Genomic DNA, 20,848 nt, shown 5'->3' on the forward strand with positions numbered 1-20,848 from the left:
TCTATGAACTAAAACATATGCACACACACAGTAACGGTGACATTGTATTCCACCCGACACTTCATTCTCCCCACCTGGGCTCTGTTGCTGGTGAGAGACAATCCTCCCAGGTTGCTAGGTAACGGGGCTCATTAGAGACAGCAGAGGTTGGCGTCACTGTGAGAAACGGTGCAGATAGATCTCGATGAGTCACCCTCACATTCAAACCCACATTACATTAGACCAGTAGGGCCACAGGGGTGAGCAGCAGCCCAACCAGCCAGGAACCCTGCTCACAGACCCAACACACACCTGGGTCTGATTGATTGCGCACCCACGCATACACACACAAAGTGTGTGTTTAGTCACTGCACGTAGATCATGTAGATTACGTATTGTATTCCTGTATGACAACTACAGTGTTGCTTAGATACAAGATAAGGCTTGTGGGGTCTCAGTGGTGGCTGGAAGTATGTGCCTTTGTTGTGGCTGCTCAATTACCACTGAAATGGCTGTGCTATGTGGAAGGATTTTAGTGGCTGAGCAGCTCCTCTGTTTTTTTGAAGTGTGTACATAAGCCCCCCCCACCCACCCGCCCACCTTAGACTCAGCACCTGCTGTATGACTCTACTATTAGTAATACGGTCCATTGCAATCTCTGCGTCTGCATACTGTCAGCTGTTTAGTGTGTGACAAGTCATGCTGATTTGCATAACTGTCATGCTTCGCCGTAGTGCTTATAGCTTTTGTCGGATATGTCTCATATGTTTTTCTTCTTATCGATGTTGCAAACCCAGAATGTTTTTCTCCTGTTCTTTTTCTCTGTACTTCTGTCTGTGCGTCTTGTCTTTCTTACGTGTCTCTTTGTGGCTGCTTTGTTTTGAACTGCTTCTTTGTGTGTGTGTGTGTGTGTGTGTGTGTGTGTGTGTGTGTGTGTGTGTGTGTGTGTGTGTGTGTGTGTGTGTGTGTGTGTGTGTGTGTGTGTGTGTGTGTGTGTGTGTGTGTGTGTGTGTGTGTGTGTGTGTGTGTGTGTGTGTGTGTGTGTGTGAGAATCTTTTCATGTATATTTGTGTGTGTGTGCGCCTTTCTGTCCTGCTGCACGGCTTTGCTGCAGACCTCTACCTCTTCATCCTCGGCCATCTCTGAGACTTGCCAGCCTGTCAGTGAGGGCAGCTCCTCCTCGTCCTCCTCTTCCTCACCTGCCTCCTCTAAGGAGACCTGCTCCAGCACTAGGGTGGAACAGGTGAACACACGTTTAGACACTCATAGACACGTACAAAACACGAGCAGTGTTATTAGGTGCACATTTGCTGGTTGATCAAACCTCCCTCATTCCTGTCACATAGACAACAGCGTCATGTTCAGTGGGCCTCAAATACAGGAGCATTCTTATTGGACAAGTAGTAGCCTACCTTCTCCGTTTCTCATTTGTTTCTAAATGTACCTGCTGAACATGACACAGGTGTCTGCTACCAGGATTTGATGTTATTAGATTCCATCTGGTGTCAGTCGTGTGCATCATTTTGACCTTCCTTTTTCATCACCAGCAGCTGCCATTTTGACTTATGATTTCTCATTGTTGTGTCACTTTGTCCTCCACTCACATTCAGCTGTCAAACGGGTATGATCATCATCATCAGGGGCCCTCCGCAGCCCCCTATCTGTCTGGCGGGGGCATGCAGGAGGTCTACCCCGACCTCCCTCCATCCTCCCCCTCCACCCCCCTCGCCTCGCCCTCCTACTCTCCCACCTCCCCCGAGTGGGCATGGTCGAGACCAGGTTCCACCCTCCTGGTGGACAACCCCCCCTATTGCGCCCTGGGACCGGGCATGATCCCCTCTTCCAAGGTCCTCACCTGGAAGGTGCGTCCGTTCTGTCATCGACCGCCTCCTCCTCTTCCTCCTTCCTTATTCTCCTCCTTCTCTTCCAGTCTCCTCTGTGGATGATCAGACACTGATACAATCACGTCTCACAGTCACGTCTCACAGTCACGTCTCACAGTCACGTCTCACAATCACGTCTCACAGTCACGTCTCACAATCACAGGGAGATTGCAAACACTCTCCGGTTACATTATGCAAGTCTTTATATGTGAAGTCATACAGTATAAATGTCATTCATAAATGCATGAATGCTATAAAAACCCAATCAGTTTCAGTCCTTTTTCTTCCGTTTCTTGCGTAATGAACACAACAGAGCTATCAGAGCTACACAACAGAGCTGAGCTATTTTTCGTGGGCATTGCTCAAGAGCTTTGTCTCTCTGTGTTTTGTAGGACTGGGCCAAGCCAGGGCCCTACGACCAGCCCATGGTGAACACCTTGAGGAGGACCAAGGAGAAGAGGCAGACTCCAGATCCCAGCAGCCCCCAGGCCTCCACACCAGGGGATGAGCCCCAGAGAGCCAAGGGCACCAATGCAGTTATACAGCGGGTGGGTCTAATCCTGAATGCTGATTGGTTAAAACCGCATTCCAGCCGGTATCTATTCCACAAGTTACCACCGGCTAAATCTATGAAGTTAAAATGCCTATTTACTCTGTTCCATCAGCTCAGCCAATCAATTTAAACATTTGATCTCCACTATAAAAAGCATCTAGACATTCTGACATTTCTTTTAGACTAACATTTAGTTTTCAAAGCAGAGATTTGTATAAACCTTGTTATCAGTCTCTCTGACATTTGTTTTTAACATTGTTTCAATATTCAAATTCGATCTCCAGCTGTCCCCTAGTAATAAACGTGTAGGTGTCGGGACGAGGCAGACAGACAGGCAGGCAGGCAGCGTTTCTCAGTGGGCGAAATCACGAATCAGCTACACCCATAATTACAGAAACACGTGGATGCTAATACCTATATCCTTAATGTAGAGGTGTACAGTATATGAATGTGTTTTATGACCATGTGAATGCCATGTGTGTAGTTTTATTGTACTAAAGACCTGTCAAATGTTCACTGTATACTATAAGGGAAACTAAATCGAGCACCGCTCAAGTTTTTAAAAGTATTTGACATAGTATTTAACCCAGGTCTGTTGTGCGGCTGTTTAATGCAGTTGTCTGTTTTTGGTGTGAAATATGTGTTTTAATATGTATTTGCTGTATGCTTGAGATAACATGGACTTAATAAAATGTGGACTTAGGTCGACATTTATTTTTACTTAAGTCCATATTAAAGGGAAACTCACCCGCTTTTCGATCTCATTTCCCCCATAACAATACCATTGTCTACATACTGTATGTGAAAACGGCGCATTTCTATATGTTGTAGAATAAAATATACCCGATGACATCACCAAAATGTTACAAAATGTTATTAACGGTGATTTTCAAACACTGAGATTTACGGTGATGTGTGGGGAGCCAGAAAATATCCTCCCTCGTTAAAAACTTGTAATCCTACTCTGTGATGTCACAGATAAGCATATAGTTTTTTAGGACCTTTCTTCTTATCATCTTAACCACAGATCATAGCTCATAGACCGTGCCGTTTTCAGATCTGTAGACACTGGTATGGTGCTGGAGATAATGAAAATGAGATTGAAAAGTGGCAGGAATTGTCCTTAAAGTCAACTTATCCCAAGTCTGAATAGGGCCCGTATTGCATAGGTATGTATAAGCTATACGTCTTAATATGTGTGTGTCGGCAGGAGGAGGCGGAGGCCCATGAGGAGCTGGCCCTGGCTCTGGCCCGCGGGTTGCAGCTGGATATCCAGCGCTCCAGCAGGGACTCCCTGCAGTGCTCCAGTGGCTACAGCACCCAGAACACCACGCCCTGCTGCTCTGAGGACACCATCCCCTCACAAGGTACTGTAGTGTGTATGTGTGTCTCCCGCTGCATGTTAGGGGTAATCGCTGTCAGTCCTTAATATGTACCGTAGAAGGTTAATGTATGGATATTTGATAGGGATCCACTCACTTTGAATTATAGTGAAGAATAGTCTGTGTTAGTCGTGTTTTGAATAACGATCTGAACCTCTGATGGCATATTCTTATTAATATCCATACGGATGAAAAATGTGTATTTGAAGTGTACTGTGTGTGTAGGTGACAATGATCCTCATCCACATATTATCTCTTCCCGCCAGTGTCCGACTACGACTACTTCTCCGTGGGTGGTGACCAGGAGACAGACCAGGCCGACTTCGACAAGTCCTCCACCATCCCCCGCAACAGTGACATCAGCCAGTCCTACCGCCGCATGTTCCATGCCAAGCGGCCGGCCTCCACAGCGGGCATCCCCACCACGGCCCCCTCCCCCGCCAGCATTGTCACCCCCGGGGTGGCCACCATCCGCCGCACGCCCTCCTCCAAGCCCAACCTGCGCCGGCCCTCCGGAAGCTTGGGTCTGGGCCCCATCCCTGTCAAGCCCCCCATGATCCCCGTCAAGACGCCCACTGTGCCCGAGCACCCCGGGGGTGTTCTTCAGGGGTGAGAGTGAGGGAGGGGGACCACTGAGCCCCCGCAGCCCACTCTCTTCAGCGGGTGACAACGGGTTGTTGGTGTCTCCCAAGGCAACTTGGGACACTCAGGCCCCCTCCGATCCTCCCACTTCCCCACCTCAGTCTGGTAGTAGGCTGTCGGAGTGGGACCGCGAGGCCCTGCCAGAGGTTCAGGAGGAGGAGCCCGGGTGCGGCGAGGGGGAAGACGTGCTCTTGGCCATACGGCGAGGGGTCAAGCTGAAGAAGACGGCATCCAACGACCGGTCGGCGCCGCGAATAGTGTGAGATGCTTCGCTTAGTGTACAATGTCCACTGCCCCTCAATGTAGCAGATTGAATCACATACAGTATCTGTGTCTTCACCCATAGGTTTAAGAAAAGGGTGGGAGTCTAGACACGGGAAAGTTGGGGAGGAGGGAAACGGAGCGACAACTGCTTTGACTATTTTCAAATGACGGAAAATATATAATCTTTTATTTGTATGTACATATTTATATTTTGATGCGTTTGTATGTTTTGTGAACAATGCTCCTCTTCGTACTTTCACGTTTTACCCGTCCATTGTCATGAAAGGTGCCAAAAGACTTAGAGATTAATTAACTTAAATGACTTTATTTTACTGAATATGATTCATCTTCTCTGTGAATCCACAGCAACAAAACAAAAAAAAGATTGGAGGGAGAAAGATATAGAGGATAAGACTGTGTGGAGAAGAGGGGTACATAGGGAAATAACCACAATGGAGAGCAACATTTTACTTTCCTGTAATAGCCAGTGTTTTATCAATTTTTTTTATTTTGCCATTGAAAAATAAATCCAATTGCATGTTCTACCCCAAATAATTGCAACCCTAATAAACTAGACCGCCAAAAGATTCAGAGCGAGAATAAATACAACCCACTGTCAATAGGAAGCTTCTTGGTCAGCAAATAAGGACGCAAAGACTTGCCACACGAGCAATTCTTAACAATCGAAGGAGTGTTTGTCAACGGGTGTCACATCATTTGTCAATAGTAAAATATGTTGCAAAGGGTTTCTACCTTGAATGCAACTCTGGTGTCAGTGGAAGCACTCATTGATTGGTGGCTATAGGATAGGCTTATTTACTTTCCTGTTTTTCTCTAGAATTAGAACCCGAGAGTTTATTACGCTTGAGACTGATCATTTATTTCAATGCAAGTGATGCTGTGCTAAAGGGCATACAGAGGATTCATACGCAAATAAAACTGGAAAATGTAACAAGTGCTTGTCCTGCTGTGAAAATACTAGTAGACTCTGTGAAAGCTAGTGGTGATCACTGGTAACTAGAAGTCAATCAAACTAAGTGTTAGAATATTCAAAAGTGAAAGGTAACATAGTGGAGTTTCTTAGCTTGTGTTAAGCACCGTGAACTGAAGACAGAATTCACTATTGCAACTACCTAAAGTATTTCACAAAATAACATGGCCTAATATGTGTACATATTCTAAACTTTGTCATATCTTCCACTATAATTTTTCATGAACGCCATACCTTAGTTTGTGGTGTTGTAGACCAGCTTCACTGTCAAACACACAGCCCGTTAAATGAGATCGAGTAATGCATGTTTTTTGTTATTTTTTTACTCAAACGTGTTAAAGCTCATTTTTATACTGAACCTATTTATCCCAATACATTTCCCCCATTTGAGAGCAGTTTGACTTTCTGCATAGTGACTGCAGCCGGATTATTTTTCCATTCAAGACAGGTAAGGCAGGGGAAACTAAAGTGTGGCCGATGCAACGACATGCATATGAAGCTGAAAATCCTGTATGGCTCACAACTCAATTATTCTATACAAATGGTCTGATATTGTCCATGTAAAAGTTAGCTGTAATATACTGTAGTATTTTCTTTTGAAAGTTCAGCCGTTGGTGTAAAGATACGTTGCTAAATCTAATGTATGCTAAATGGTTAGAAGTAATCCAAGTTAAACTCACACCTTGCAAATACGAGGTTTTGTCCCAATAGTCTGCAATAGTTTCCTTCTCTCATTTCCTTTTCTTCGTGGTCAGATTCAAGAGGACTTAGCCTACTTATGTGACAGGTAAAAGTAATATGATGTAAACATAATGTTAATGTGTTCATCTTCAAGTTCACGGACACGAGGGAAAAGAGGCAAGGAAATGAAGGAGCAATGGGACGCAGATTGTGGTCTAGATTGACACACACTAGTACTTTAGCCCTGTGAGTCAGTTGCTGATGACCTAGAGACATGTTTTGGACAGAGTTGACCTCTTTCTGTACCACTGACGTTGTCGAAGATAATTATTGTTCAGTTCCGGAATTCTGTCTCCTATTTTCTATGTAACAGTTGTTTCAGCTAAAAATAAAGATGTAGCAGAATGTGCGTCTGTTGAAAAATGTTCTATAAGTGTTTCTTTGATTTTCTGCTTTCTACATTTCACATCAAACGTCTCATTGTTGTAGTATGATTTCCTGACTAAATGGAGATCATAAAATTGGAATCACTTGCTCAAGAGACACATGAATGATACTCATATTTATTTAAACAGATGTCCTTGTACAGGAAAAGTACATTTGAAAGTCATTCAGGCAGGGTGGAATATCTTTTGACAAAACATACTGCAACATCTTCCAAAACGACTCCATTATATAATTATCTTCACAGATGGATAGTAATTCACCAGGAGGTGAATCTGCATGCTGTTGTGGTAGTAGGTACCGTGGTGAGCTGCCATGTGCCACTATGGAGTTATCACCAGGTAGTGTCATCCGGGGGCTCTTAGACGGGGCGCTCCCTGGGGCGGGTGACGTACTGCCACCACAGAGGGGGGAGGTCACCGTCCTTGCGGGCCGGGGGCAGGGCCTCTGTCTTGGGCCCAATGGCAGGGGTCTCTTCCTGCAGCTGCTGAACCTGAAATGAGAGATGACACCAGCTTAAGACTCAGAACAGTTCAAATTTCAACAATTGATGTAGATTGATATGGCGGTCTGAAGGTAGTATAATCAATTGGGTTATTTAATTAATATGAACGTTTGATAAATGTCATATTTCTAATCCAACAGGAGGGAAGTAATTAAAGAACTCCAAAGAAAATATGTCAGTGCCTTGATTATGACTTCGAACATTGCATAAATCAAATGACTTCCCAACTCAGACCCTTTTTGGAGGATTTAGGTTGGAGTGTACTTGTCGGCAAATATAAAGATATAAAATAAAACATAAAAGTACCTTTTGTAAACTAACACTTGCCCATTGCTTTCCCCCCCTACTAGCAGTGACTTTTCTGATAGCTAGGTGGGACGACCACATATCACAATCATAGTAAGTACATTTTTCTTCTAAAATAGCTATCTTAAGATGAATGCACTAAGTCACAATGGATAAGGGCTTGTGCTAAACTACTAAATGTAAAAACAGACCCACTGGTGAACATCAAATCATGCATTCTTTAACTTTGATGCTTTGTTTAGCACAGAGAATGGACAGAATTCTTCACTTAATGGAAAAGGGACTGTAGCCTAACTCACCTCTCCTGCCCAGCTCTGTTCTCGCAGCTTCTTCCACTGCTCCCTCTTGGCAAAGTAGTCAGGATACATGGCCTTCTCTGACGGATGCCAGTGATCTAGACACCATTCGGGGACCTGTACAAACAGAATACAAGAAATCAGAAAACTGCTTCTCCAATAGAATTCCCAGATCAAGCTTGGAGATGTCATGGCGACTTTGGCTAGCTAAACTCATGCACAGAAAAACTTAATCGGTTCTAACGGTCATCTTGTGCCGAACTGCGCATGTGCAGGCCGTCAAATGCAGTCCTTCGATATGAAGTCGTTTTTTGAAAATGAAAATGTGTCAGCTATAATAACCTGTTCAGCAGCAGCTAGTTAAGATATTGGCTCAAATGTAGGTTGTACCTTTAGATTGAGAAAAGTAACAACTAAGAATTCTGTGTAAACTTGCAAGTTAACACGACCCCTAAGTTTATCTAAACAAATGGCTGAATTAATAAGGTCACAAGGCACCAGTGTTCGCATCGGCCGTGTTTGAGAAGTCAGTGCCCTTTGGATGAGTTATCTGTACAGCTGCCACTACATGGTTTCCTTGAGTTTTTTGTCCTGTCCGTTCTCGGCCCTGTCTACTCCTGCCACCTCTTCTCTAAGCAAAGCAGGCAGGACCGTTGCACTAACCGTTGCTCTAGCGACTCCAGGCACAGTGTACACATGCTGCTTCAGAGCCTGTACTGTTCTTTTTCAACAAAACTTTGTTCATTTGCACAATGTCTCTCGTTCACATTCGCTTGTAAATGTCCAAAGTCACCAAAAATTACATTCAGTAGCTCCTACCTACAATACCAGTCAAATGTTTGGACACACCTACTCATTCCAGAGTGTCTTTATTTTGACTATTTCCTACATTGTAGTGAAGACATCAAAACTATGAGATAACACAGCCAAAAAGTGTTAAATATAATTTAAATATAAAATATTTGAGATTCTTCAAAGTAGCCACCTTGACAGCTTTGCACACTATTGGCATTCTCTCAACCAGCTTCATGAGGTAGTCACTTGGAATGCATTTCAATTAACAGGTGTGCCTTGTTAAGTTGTACAATTTTCTTTCCTTAATGCGTTTGAGCCAATCAGTTGTTGTGACAAGGTATACAGAAAATAACCCTATTTGGTATAAAAACAAGTCCATATTCTGGCAAGAAGAGCTCCAATAAGCAATGAGAAATGACAGTCCATCATTACTTTAAGAAACGAAGGTCTGTCAATCCAGAACATTTCAAGAACTTTGAAAGTTTCTTCAAGTGCAGTCTCAAAAACCTCTCTTCTTGGCCCAAGAGACTTGCTTGGGCAAAGAAACACGAGCAATGGACATTAGACCAGTGGAAATCTGTCCTTTGGTTTGATGAGTCCAAATTTGAGATTTTTGGTTCCAACTGCTGTGTCTTTGTGAGACGCAGAGTAGGTGAACGGATGATCTCCGCATGTGTGGTTCCCACCGTGAAGCATGGAGGAGGAAGTGTGATGGTGCTTTGCTGGTGACACTGTCTGTGATATATTATTGAATGAGTAGCTGTGTCCAAACATTTGACTGGTACTGTAACTAAATGAGCTGGATTGTCTGTCTTTGTAATTTGTTTATTTTCATTTGTGCTCGTTATCATATTCAGCTAGCAGCCTCCATGGAGATTTGCTATTACTTGTGCTAATTTTGTTTGCATTGTGGTAATAGACTCCCAATCAATGGGCTTTTATGAATCTTTTTGGTGCCCCCTTGTGTACTTAACTAGTAATACCGTAAATCCCAGGATAAAAGATGGACCCTAATCCGTAACACACAATGCAGATGTTGGACAATCTCCTAATTTAGTTACCTTGTACATTTCATATCTTTCATAGGAAGTTCCTCCGGGAGAGTCAGGGAATAGGTAAGGCTGGGGGTGTTGGTTAGACCAGAATTCCTCCTCTCCTGCCTTCAGCATCATAGTGGCTTTGACCATGTCCTTCTCATCCTTGGCCTCGTCGAAGCGTGCCCTCATCATACACGCGTAAAAGCGGTATTTATCCCTGTAATCCAAATTAGTACTGTTAGGTGGTGCCAACAACAATAGGCTACACTGACTGTGCGTGTATGATCGACAGCTAGCTAAACACATTAGCTATCATAGTACAGAGGAAAACACCAACTTGAATCGAGCAGATAGCTAGCTAATGTATTGTTTATCCATCAGCTAGTTACTATAGCATGTCAGAGAGCTTATCGTTACATTAGCACCGCGCAGGGGTAAACAGAGGGTGACCTAGCGAGCTAGCTAGTTGGTTCCATGCAGTCGATAAGAACATTGCACATTATTCAATACGACTCCATAACTAGAACAACTTTGCTTACCTAAAAATACACCATGATTCAAGGTGCCTCAAGGATTTTTTGTACAGCCTCAAGACTTTTTGGTGGTGAGTAAGGTACGCAGTTGCCATTTTTTCTGTCCCCTGTCACCTTCGGCGGCGATGAGGATTGTGGGACATTGGATGTCTGCGATTTGGCATTACAGTTTACACCTACGTGATGCGTAACATACATTTGTACTATTTAGCAATATTGATAATAGAAAAGGATATATGATAATGATCTAGAGTGGATGTAATAATACACAACACATACTATTTCCTTTCGTTATTATCATTTTTCGTCACCTGAGACAAAGGTAAATATAAAATATGCGCATCTATTTGGTTATACATGGTAATTGTGTATGAGGTTGTAGAATAATGGGAAATGCTCAAAATTGCATGTGGAGTTTCTTTCAGCAGCTTGGCAAGGATGGCACACTTAAAATGTATAGGTAAGACGTTACCATGGATCGGATTGAGCAGTGCTGCCATATACTACAAGCAACTATACGTTGTCTAAATTAGAGAAGTGGGTGTTGCTGAATGTACAGTACTACTGATAGCTATTTTAGCTTACAGAACCCACCACAACTGCGAAACGACAGCTAGTCTAATACATTATTACATTAGCTGTGCATGGAAGCTTGTACAGGAATCATCTACAGAATCAGAGATGGTCTATTGTTACTGTGCCACTTGACAATAGCCTAACTTTATACACGGTTCAAAATTGCTGTTGGGCTGCCTATTTGTGGTAAAACTGAACGTGATGTAAGGTTGTCTTGTGTGAATTATGTAAGTACTAAGCTGCTTAGTACTTACTATAGACATGGATGCCTATAAAGCAGGGGATATATATGATTTCTGAGTTATGATTATGTATGCCATTCTGCTCCACAGATATCGGTATTAACCTAACGGACCCTATGTTTCGAGGAGTTTACAGAGGAACTCAAAAACACCAAGGTAGGTGTGAGTTGAACATGCATTTGGGCTACATAACACGGCCAAATGAAACATCTGATCTGATATGTGCAATATACGTTACATTTGCTAGGCTGATTGGGAACGTATTAAGCATTTCTAACATATCTGTACTTCATTGTTGCCTAGTTATATACTCATAAATTGGTCAACTTTTTTATTTAAAAAAATAAATAATTTGCAGGTGACTTTGATCAGATAATTGACCGTGCTGTCAAAGTCGGAGTCCAAAAGGTAAGATTTGTGTCAGTTTAATTTCATGTCAATATCATAAATGATATCGTGTGAATAGCCTATATCAGGGCAATCCAACCCTTTTCCTGGAGAGCTACTGTCCTGTTGGTTATCACTCTAACCCTAATCTACGGCACCTGATCCTAATAATTAGCTGGTTGATGCACCGACTTAGGTTAGTTACAACTGGGGTTGGAGTGAAAACCTACAGGAGCGTAGCTCTCCAGGAACCGGGTTGGAGAACCCTGGGTCATGTTCCCTAATGCTTACAGTTCATGATCACGGGGGGAAATCTTGAAGACAGCAAGGAGGCCCTCAAATTAGCAGAGTCCAGAGGTAATGATGATGTATCAAAATGATTATTCACTCGTGTGTTAATACATTTTGTCAGCACTATCAGAGTTATAACAGTTTCATTATGGTTATCCAATTTGTTTCTATGCACAGAGGAATTTTACAGTACAGTTGGATGTCATCCAACACGCTGCAGTGAGTTTGAACAGAGTGGACCAGATCAGTACTTCACATCACTGAGGGAGTTGGCAACATCAAACAAGGGCAAGGTGGTGGCCATTGGAGAATGTGGATTAGGTAGGTTGGCAGCCATATATTGTCATCATCTCCAACTCTTAACAGTCCCTGTTATACATGTATGTTTTAGTGTTGTTTACAGTTTCAACATACTGGTACATGTACAATAAATGGGTCAAGTTATTTAGCCCACTATATGCCTCTGCTCTCAACATCACAGATTTTGACAGGTTGGAATTCTGTCCAAAAGAAACTCAAATGAAGTGAGTTACCTTTTTTCTTTTAGAATAATGTTTCTAGACTGCACCAATACAAATAATGTACTGCACTTAACGAAAGGAAAAATGTCAAAGTTAAGATTATAAGTGCATCAAACCACTTTTTCCCTGTGACAGGTATTTTGAGAAGCAGTTCGACTTGGCTGAGGAAACCAAACTGCCAATGTTCCTTCACTGCAGAAACTCGCATAAGGACTTCCTTGGTATGTTTGTTGTCTCACATCTGCCTCTTGATGCCATGACAATGGCAAATGTTTTATATTGTCATTTGTTTTCTTGGCAGACATCATGAAGAGAAACAGAGACCGATGTGTCGGAGGTGTGGTAAGGAAATTTCTCAATCGGATGCTATTTTGTAGTTGAGAACCATTCATGTAATGAATACATTATTTCCCCTTGACCCCTAGAAAAGTTCATAAATCAGAGTGTCATTGAATGCTTTTCAAATCTACCAGGTCCATTCTTTTGATGGAACTAAAGAAGATGCTGCTGCCCTCACTGAACTGGATCTATATATTGGCATAAACGGCTGGTGAGATCATTTTGAGGTTGAGAAGTTATTATGGAGAATAGTGACCTGTGTAAATATTGTCTATTTCATGCCAAATCTTTGTTTTTGTTCTCTCACCATTTCAGTTCTTTGAAAACAGGAGCAAATATTGAAGCGATGAAGTCCATTCCCAGTGAAAGACTGATGATTGAGACAGGTTTGTGAGTCTGCTGAGAAAAAGTGCTGATATTAGTCTGTCTCATTTTGCTTCAGAATATTGGGAGAATGCTAGTTTGAGTGAATGCTCTCCTCTCATTTCTAGATGCTCCATGGTGTGGGGTGAAGAACACTCATGCGGGGGCCAAGCACATCAAAACTACATTTCCCACCAAGAAGAAATGGGAGGCAGGACACTGCTTGAAGGACAGGAACGAGCCTTGCCATATCATGTATGTCAGTTGGTTCCTAGGTTGAAAGGGATTGTACAAAATCTGGGGGTCTCCTTAGCATATAGTATGTTACATGGATGACCCAACTTGGACTTGTTCATTCATTCATTCATTCTAATCTGAGCATTACCAGCTGAATTGATTAGCCCTGTGATCTCATTGTGTTGTTCTTCAGGATGATATCTGACTTTTTGTCACGTGAATCGCTTTTTCTCCTTTGTTCCAGACAAGTGCTTGAAATCATGGCTGCTGCAAGGAATGAGGATCCTGTGGAGATGGCAAACATAATTTACAACACCACCATGAAAGTGTTCTTTACTGGAAGCTGATTACTTTTCCAAAAATACATTTTCCCGGACCTAATTTGAAAATGCCTTTTGCCCTTAAGGAAGAGCATTTCATGCTACTCTTCAAGAGTGGTTTATGTTTATACCATCTGCCAACTGGCTCCAACTGCTCATGTTAGCACTTGCTGGTGTCAATCAGTGAAGTCCTCAGAAATGCCTTATCACTAACTTTGAATGGAGAATTTAGATAGCATGGCCTTAAAATGCCTATTTGCTCTGTTCCATCTGACTGTGCAATCCACTGTTTCATCAGCCCAGGGAGGGACGTTATAAACTTGATCTCCACAATAAAAAGAATCTAGACATTATATCACATTTATTTTAGACTAACATTTCGTGTTCAACAGCGGAAAGCAAGGTATAAGAACATTGCCGGCCAGTATGGCAATGGAACATTTAGAAAGAACAACTGGGTAATGTCCATAGATACAGATCAAAAAGACTGAACGACTGGGTCGTGTCTCTGGCAACCGAACCAATAGATTGAATGACCAGCCGGCTTGGGTAGCAAACCTTGATTTGTATTGGGACTATCTTGTGGAAGTGTGAAATAGTATGAATTAAATAATCAAAATAACGTTTTTAATAAAAATGTTAATCATTATTTGAATGTGTTTTATAAAAGGGGTAATGCCCTCGAAGCCAGCCTGAACAACACCCGTGCTAATATATCCTCCAAACACCGGATTCGAGGGCATTATCACTTAAGTATAAGTATTTTAACCTTTATTTAACTAGGCAAGTCAGTTAAGAACAAATTCGTATATACAATGACGGCCTACTGGGGAACAGTGGGTTTAATTGCCTTGTTCAGGGGCGGAACCACATATTTTTACTTTGTCAGCTCAGGGATTCGAAAGGTTACTGGCCCAACGCTGCTGCCCCTTGTGTTCCCCATGTAACTGTTGTATTGATGTAATATTGTAATAAAGTATCCTATTTCCGACTAGCACGTGAACGCGGCAGAAAGCACCATAAGGCCACAAATAGGAGAATGCACCAGATATTTCGCCAGATGTCTAAATGTGAAGCATCCGGTTGGCGTTTCCACTCACTACCAAATATGGTGATGAGAGGAAGAAGTCCTGTGGCCGGCAGCGGGAAAGATGGAGCGAGATGGATTTTGGCCAACATTCTGCAGATTTTCTCATCAATAAAACATTTGATCTACATACAGTATTCTGTTTCCAAAAACTTGCAGACTTCACCCTTTGCCAAAGTTTCTGAAATTTGCGTTTAGAAGGAGCGCAAGAGTTATTGCACATGCGCACTTCACAGATTAGGGCAAATATGCAAAGAATTGCTTACAACGCGCCAATAGAATCTCAGTAGATGGTGCTTGGCTCTGCCCATCAACTCACTGCTTGTTCTACCCACTAGGATAAAATCACTCCCATTGGAAAAGACAGGCTCTGGTCTATCTTGGGTTGGTTATATACAAATCTTTGATGAAGCACGTCGATACGTCACAGACTACACCTTTTGACGTCCAAAACGTCACGAGGGTTTAAAAAAAGTAGCAACTTCCGCGTTCTTTGCATAGCAACAGGAGGGCAGCGAATATGGCGGATTGTACGGACCCCGTTAAATGACGTGTGGGAAGTTGACACCAAAAGAAGCGAGAAGCTGGAGTTTTTAACTCTTTAAACGGAGTGACCGAGTCCTCCAGGATTTACGCCCTAAGCCATGGCCTCAGCTAATGTCCGAATCGGCCAACAAGCCTTGACCGTGCTGGATGTGGCATTTCGAGTCCCTTGTATCTTTATTATCGACGCCATTTTTAACTCTTACTATGATCCTGGGTCAGGATGGGCCGGAACAGCGAGCAAGATTTTAATCCGAGTAATGGGTAAGATTATTAGTAGTTTTGGACCCCTACATGCGAGCTGCTGTCACCCTCTTGACAGCTAACGAGTTACTATTGCAGACGTCAGTGTGGCTGACTCGTGTCACCTGTCAACCGCGAAGGGCCTGGACCACAGCCCAATCCTCCCAAAGCCGTCTTATTTGTGTTATTTGACCTTTATTTAACTAGGCAAAGCAGTTAAGAACAAATTCTTATTGACAATGACTGCCAAACCCCAACCTGGAAGACGCTGGGCCAATTCCTGTGCGCCGCATTATGGGACTCTCAATCACGGCCGGTTGTGATACAGCCTGGAATCGAACCAGGCTCTGTTGTAACGGCTCTAGCACTGAGATGCAGTGCCTTTGACGTCTGCGTCTGTGCCATTCGGGAGCCAGTGATAACAACACGAAGACCATGTTCTTTGCAGTTGTTAGCCAGATAGGTAGCTAATAACCCTACCCCTTACTCCTGGGCTTTCTAGTACATTTAGCTAGCCAGCGTTCGGCAGGCAAGTAACGTTAGGCAGGCATATGATCAACATATCAGACAAATTAATACCAGCCAGGTGTTGTAGGATAATTTACCTCTGGCCAAGTAGCTAGTAAGTAAGGTTATGAAGTATGGGTAAACCTGTTTTGTCAATGCAGGACAAATAACTGATGTTGTGGCCTTCATTTTGGCCTGTCAATACTGTCACAGGCAAACAAACATGTCTAGATAGTTTGCTGACCTCAGTGTGTGTTTGATCAGTTACTTTTTGGCCATACTTACTGCCCTTAAGTCCAACACTATGTTTGCATGACCCTTGTCAAACAGCCTACCTACCCTGCAAGTTACCATACAACTCTCTCTCCTTGCAAACATGTCAATCGTTACACATGTTTTCAGACAGTTTTACATACCGACCCTACCTTTGCGCTTGATTACACTGAACTACACTGGGGTCGGAATGCAATCATAATTACATTAAGACACAGTGGAGCCGAAGTGAGATATCGGTCTGAAAACGTACCTCCATGCAGGGAAGGGATATGCCACTGTATATCAAGTTACACTTCATCCACACTGATACATAGAGAATGTTGAAATACTGTTTGTTTACCTGGAACACTGCCCTTTTCATCCTCATATTAGCAAACAGTAAACACTGCAGCCAATTTTGAAATGGCAGTGTCCGCCATTGTTCAACGTGATGTGCCATTTCATAATGGCTGCCAGGGCTACCTTGTAAGAGGACGAAAAGGGTTTGTTTTCCAGGAAAACTAGCAGTATTTCAATATTCTCGATGCATCAGTGTGGATAAAGGTATAACTTGGAGAACAGTGGCATATCCCATCCCTGCATTGAGGTAAGTTTTCCGACCCCAGTATAGTTCAGTGTAATCAAGCTCAACGGTAGGGTTGGTAGTTTGCCTAAAGTAAGATACTACCAAATTACTGATCCCTCTCCAGCTAAATGTAGTTCTAAACCTTATCATAAATCAAGACCTTTTGTACAGTAGATCATCTGTTTCACTTGATGTCATGTTGACACTATGGTTTGAATTTGTTTCAGGTATCGTGGTCTCCAGTGTGGTCCTGGTGTTGTCCCAGAAGGCCCTATTCAAGTTCTACACGCTATTCTTCGCTGTGCTCCTGGGAGTGGTGGCGGTTCTTATCAACTACTACGCCATATCTCACATAGACTTCTACAGCGCCTACTACAAAGCAGCGCTGGGCTTTAGACTCGTACCACGAAACGGGCCCACCCTATGGTTGGGCATGGCCGTGGTGCAACTCCTTTTCGGCATGGGCTATGTGGTGCTGCTAAACATTCAGTCTGTGTTTGCTGCTCTTGTGGTCCTGGATGTTATGATTCCGCTGTGGGGGCTCATCATCGAGCTTCCCGTGGACGTACGGCAACTGGTAGCGGTGGCCTCGGGCCTGGCTCTGGCTCTGAACACGGCTGTGTGCCTGGCCCTTAAGCTCAAGTGGTTCTACTACTCCTGCCGCTACGTCTACCTGCTGGTGCGCCACATGTACCGCATCTACGGGCTGCAGCTTCTGGTGGAGGACACCTGGAAGAGGATCCGCTTCCCGGACGTGCTGCGTGTCTTCTGGCTCACACGCATGACAGCGCAGGCCATCATCCTGGTCTACGTAGTCAAGGTGGTGCGGCACGAGAGCGGCGAACACAGCTACCTGACGTGGGACGTCTTCTGGGACCTGTTCAGCAACCTTATCATCAGCGGCTGCGACTCTACACTGACCGTGTTGGGCATGAGTGCCGTCATCTCGTCCATCGCCCACTACCTGGGCCTCAGCATCCTGGCATTCATCGGCTCCACCGAGGAAGAGGACAAGCGGCTGGGCTTCGTGGCGCCCGTTCTTTTCTTCATCCTGGCCCTGCAAACGGGCCTGAGTGGTCTGGACCCTGAGGAACGGCTGGTGCGGCTCAGCCGCAACATGTGCCTTCTGCTGACTGCCATCCTCCACTTCATCCATGGCATGACGGACCCCGTGCTCATGTCGCTGAGTGCCTCGCACGTCTCCTCCTTCCGCCGCCACTTCCCGGTCCTGCTGGTATCGCTCTGCCTCTTCGTGCTGCCTGTTGTGCTCAGCTACACCCTGTGGCACCGCTACGCCCTCAACACCTGGCTGTTCGCCGTCACAGCCTTCTGTGTGGAGCTCTGCCTCAAGGTGGTGGTGTCGCTGACGGTCTACGCCCTGTTTATGGTGGATGGCTACTACAACGTGCTGTGGGAGAAGCTGGACGACTACGTCTACTGCGTGCGCTCCACAGGCAACGTCATCGAGTTTGTCTTTGGCGTCATCATGTTTGGAAACGGTGCCTACACCATGATGTTCGAGGCGGGCAGCAAGATCCGCGCCTGCATGATGTGCCTCCATGCCTACTTCAACATCTACCTGCAGGCCAAGAACGGCTGGAAGACCTTCATCAACCGCCGTACGGCTGTCAAGAAGATCAACTCCCTGCCGGAGGTGAAGGGTGGCCAGCTGCGCGACATCGAGGACGTCTGCGCCATATGCTACCAGGAGTTTGCCACGTCGGCACGTATCACGCCGTGCCAACACTACTTCCACGCACTCTGCCTCCGTAAGTGGCTCTACATCCAGGACACGTGTCCCATGTGCCACCAGAAGGTGTACATTGAGGAGGAGGCCCGGGACAGGGTGCCCTTCAACAACAACGGCTACGTGGCGCCAGGCGGGGACCTGGGCCAGTTTGCAGAGCCCGGCGGGGCAGAGGCTGCAGCAGCCGCAGGTGGGCCTGAGCATGAACTACTGGAGGATAATGATAGTATTGAGTATGACGAGGATGAGTGGGGGACAGAGAACGGTGAAACGCCCATAGAGGAAGACTATATTAATGATGACACAGACTCTAACGGGGACTGATCAGCCCTATAGAGATAAATATATATAATATATTTAAGTACATTTTCTCAACATCAGGGATGTCACTCATTTTCACTCTTAAGATTTGTTTCCTTTTTTGTTTGTCTTTGGGTTAGCTCCTCCAAGGGCTTGCAGAGGTGTAGCTGCTATGATGAAGTGTGCCTAGGTGGTTGGGTGTCCCAACAGGTACAGTTCTGTGTGAGAGACCCACATTCCTTGTGTTTTGTAGGGATGCTGTTGGTCGTGTGTTTGCTGTTTTGCTGAAAGAATGTAAGCAGGGAGCCGAGAGGGCCTCCAAGAGCTCCGGCGCCAAGAAGAGGTTTAATTAAAATGTGAAGTTCTACTGTAATCACAGATATACCTCTTATTATTACTACTGGTCTCTTGTGTGACCTTGCTTAAATTGTGTACGTTATTGTACATGTAATAAAAATACACTTTCCCTTAGAAAAGAGAAGGTTGTATTCAAATGAGTGTTTTGAGAGATGCTACTTTACTCGACTTCAAGAGATGTTTGAGTCTTACCTTGGAAATGAAACCGCAACATTGCACCATGTTTTGCTCAGACCATGTGTTCATTAAGAGATCTCTGCACTTCAACTCACTTGGTTGAAATAGTTTTGTTAGTGATGCTTATCTGCACTTTTGCAATTTTTTGTTTTTAAAGGGCAGTTGATTTTACATTTTACAACTGAAATTACATTCTTTAGAAATGACAACAGCTTCCAGAGCAACTAAAGATAACATTGTAATCTTCAATACAATAGTAATTATTATTAATCATGGTGAATTGAAATTACTGAAAGTATCACTTGTCTTAACCAGGAATTGAGAGGCATCTTATTTAATTGAAAAGCTGTGCTTTCAGTTTGTTTCAGCAATGAAGGACTTTGATTATTGGTTTAGTTGTTTGCTTTTAATGACAGGTAAAGCTGTTAATTTAGCATTTTGTATTTAAAAAAATATTCATGTAAATAAAATCATCTTTAATAGTGGTTTGGTCAATAAGTGCTCAATAACTTCAAACACTGTAGTACACGCTAGTGAGTTACCTTTTCATATCAGCAATACATGAGCCACATTTCCATCCAATTTGCATCAGATTTTCATGCGAATATTCTGAAATCTGCATAAAATAATGTATTTTTCATTCGGTGTTAGAATTTAACAGCGAACGTTATTTTTGTGTGCACGACGTCATCACGCACAGACTTTTATCCTCAATAGTTTGATTTTTTCCATTTTCAGAAAAACTGGGTTAACGTTAAATAGAAATCAATTCGCAGCTACAGTGCGGGTAGGATACCTACATGAGATTATTATGGATAAAAGCGATATTTGTATTTGTCAAACGGCAGCAAAGCGTCGATCACCATGTCATCAGAATAAGACCCTCTAACGTTACATATATTGGAAAGGAGTGTCAAACTCATCCACGTGCACTTTGACCAACCTGCGAAGTTCATTATTTAATCTGTAGCCTAATAAACTGAATGGTTTCACGAGTCGTACTGTGAGGACCACACAACATATAATTGCGTGATGGTTTTTATATCATTATTTGCGCATAAAGGCGTTTCCACCGCAATTTCTCGCATAATTAATTTTACAGACAGAAAAATCCCACCATGTTGAACGAACAAATTGTTTTTCGGCATTTATAAAATTGTACCGGCATCAACCGGTCAGATGTGATTTTTTTCATGCGTCAGGTAATCCATCCACATGAAATGGCTGGATGGATTTGGTTACTGAGGATGAACATGAGTTTCTTTATAAGTACCTAGGCAGAACTACCAGGGATCAGGGAACAACATAACCCTGCTTACAACACACAAACCAAATGTAAACCTTATGAAACAAACGCTAAATCCTCACACACAATATATACAAAAGTATGTGGACACCTTCAAATGAGTGGATTCGGCTACTTCAGCCACAACTGTTGCTGACAGGTGTATAACATCGAGCACACAGCCATGCAATCTC

At 43.7% G+C, this 20,848-nt stretch overlaps 4 protein-coding genes across 12 annotated transcripts in view; 3 read left to right on the top strand and 1 right to left on the bottom strand.

Moving 5' to 3' along the window:
* Positions 1-6,803, top strand: part of LOC124012329 (protein MTSS 1-like) — a 46,805-nt gene extending 40,002 nt beyond the window's left edge. For 2 of the 6 annotated variants that reach the window (XM_046325822.1, XM_046325823.1), the window contains 5 exons: positions 1,094-1,222; positions 1,590-1,841; positions 2,255-2,410; positions 3,626-3,782; positions 4,064-6,803. In XM_046325822.1, the coding sequence (XP_046181778.1) occupies positions 1,094-1,222; positions 1,590-1,841; positions 2,255-2,410; positions 3,626-3,782; positions 4,064-4,410 (1,041 nt within the window). In that variant the 3' untranslated portion in view covers positions 4,411-6,803. The remainder of the gene's footprint in view (positions 1-1,093; positions 1,223-1,589; positions 1,842-2,254; positions 2,411-3,625; positions 3,783-4,063) is intronic. The other 4 variants (XM_046325826.1, XM_046325827.1, XM_046325825.1 and 1 more) reach the window with 3 other exon arrangements.
* Positions 6,804-6,924: 121 nt separating this feature from the next.
* ndufb9 (NADH:ubiquinone oxidoreductase subunit B9) lies at positions 6,925-10,458 on the bottom strand. The gene is made up of 4 exons (XM_046326829.1): positions 10,298-10,458; positions 9,783-9,975; positions 7,930-8,043; positions 6,925-7,312 (listed from the first exon to the last, which is right to left on the bottom strand). The coding sequence occupies exons 1-4, from the start codon at positions 10,384-10,386 to the stop codon at positions 7,181-7,183; spliced, it is 528 nt and encodes a 175-aa protein (XP_046182785.1). The 5' UTR covers positions 10,387-10,458; the 3' UTR covers positions 6,925-7,180.
* Positions 10,459-10,661: 203 nt separating this feature from the next.
* tatdn1 (TatD DNase domain containing 1) lies at positions 10,662-14,193 on the top strand. 3 transcript variants are annotated; one of them, XM_046326734.1, is made up of 12 exons: positions 10,662-10,751; positions 11,200-11,265; positions 11,468-11,517; positions 11,790-11,853; positions 11,965-12,108; positions 12,269-12,311; positions 12,444-12,529; positions 12,610-12,650; positions 12,782-12,858; positions 12,963-13,033; positions 13,139-13,265; positions 13,492-14,193. In XM_046326734.1, exons 1-12 carry the CDS (start codon positions 10,685-10,687, stop codon positions 13,592-13,594), a joined length of 939 nt encoding a protein of 312 aa, XP_046182690.1. In that variant the 5' UTR covers positions 10,662-10,684; the 3' UTR covers positions 13,595-14,193. The 3 variants fall into 3 exon arrangements, with proteins under 3 accessions (XP_046182690.1, XP_046182692.1, XP_046182693.1); XM_046326736.1 differs by lacking the exon at positions 10,662-10,751 and adding an exon at positions 10,763-10,828; XM_046326737.1 differs by lacking the exon at positions 10,662-10,751 and adding an exon at positions 11,076-11,094.
* An 853-nt stretch (positions 14,194-15,046) lies between these two features.
* Positions 15,047-19,854, top strand: rnf139 (ring finger protein 139). 2 transcript variants are annotated; one of them, XM_046327365.1, is made up of 3 exons: positions 15,047-15,461; positions 17,016-18,725; positions 19,089-19,854. In XM_046327365.1, the coding sequence occupies exons 1-3, from the start codon at positions 15,299-15,301 to the stop codon at positions 19,121-19,123; spliced, it is 1,908 nt and encodes a 635-aa protein (XP_046183321.1). In that variant the 5' UTR covers positions 15,047-15,298; the 3' UTR covers positions 19,124-19,854. The 2 variants fall into 2 exon arrangements, with proteins under 2 accessions (XP_046183321.1, XP_046183320.1); XM_046327364.1 differs by having other exon boundaries at positions 15,050-15,461; positions 17,016-19,854.
* Positions 19,855-20,848: the final 994 nt, after the last annotated feature.

Source organism: Oncorhynchus gorbuscha, linkage group LG24 (assembly GCF_021184085.1).
Source record: "Oncorhynchus gorbuscha isolate QuinsamMale2020 ecotype Even-year linkage group LG24, OgorEven_v1.0, whole genome shotgun sequence".
Lineage (NCBI taxonomy): Eukaryota > Metazoa > Chordata > Actinopteri > Salmoniformes > Salmonidae > Oncorhynchus > Oncorhynchus gorbuscha.

What these genes read in the sequence shown, in the direction of transcription:
- ndufb9 (XM_046326829.1), bottom strand. Translation starts at nt 10,386, where the DNA reads ATGGCAACTGCGTACCTTACTCACCACCAAAAAGTCTTGAGGCTGTAC. An exon ending in GAATCATGGTGTATTTTTAG is followed by an intron (nt 9,976 to 10,297) that starts GTAAGCAAAGTT and finishes TTTGGATTACAG; the next exon opens with GGATAAATACCGCTTTTACG. An exon ending in AACAGAGCTGGGCAGGAGAG is followed by an intron (nt 7,313 to 7,929) that starts GTGAGTTAGGCT and finishes CTCTCATTTCAG; the next exon opens with GTTCAGCAGCTGCAGGAAGA.
- tatdn1 (XM_046326734.1), top strand. Translation starts at nt 10,685, where the DNA reads ATGCTCAAAATTGCATGTGGAGTTTCTTTCAGCAGCTTGGCAAGGATG. An exon ending in CAAATTAGCAGAGTCCAGAG is followed by an intron (nt 11,854 to 11,964) that starts GTAATGATGATG and finishes TTCTATGCACAG; the next exon opens with AGGAATTTTACAGTACAGTT. An exon ending in CCAAAAGAAACTCAAATGAA is followed by an intron (nt 12,312 to 12,443) that starts GTGAGTTACCTT and finishes TCCCTGTGACAG; the next exon opens with GTATTTTGAGAAGCAGTTCG.
- rnf139 (XM_046327364.1), top strand. Translation starts at nt 15,299, where the DNA reads ATGGCCTCAGCTAATGTCCGAATCGGCCAACAAGCCTTGACCGTGCTG. An exon ending in GATTTTAATCCGAGTAATGG is followed by an intron (nt 15,462 to 17,015) that starts GTAAGATTATTA and finishes AATTTGTTTCAG; the next exon opens with GTATCGTGGTCTCCAGTGTG.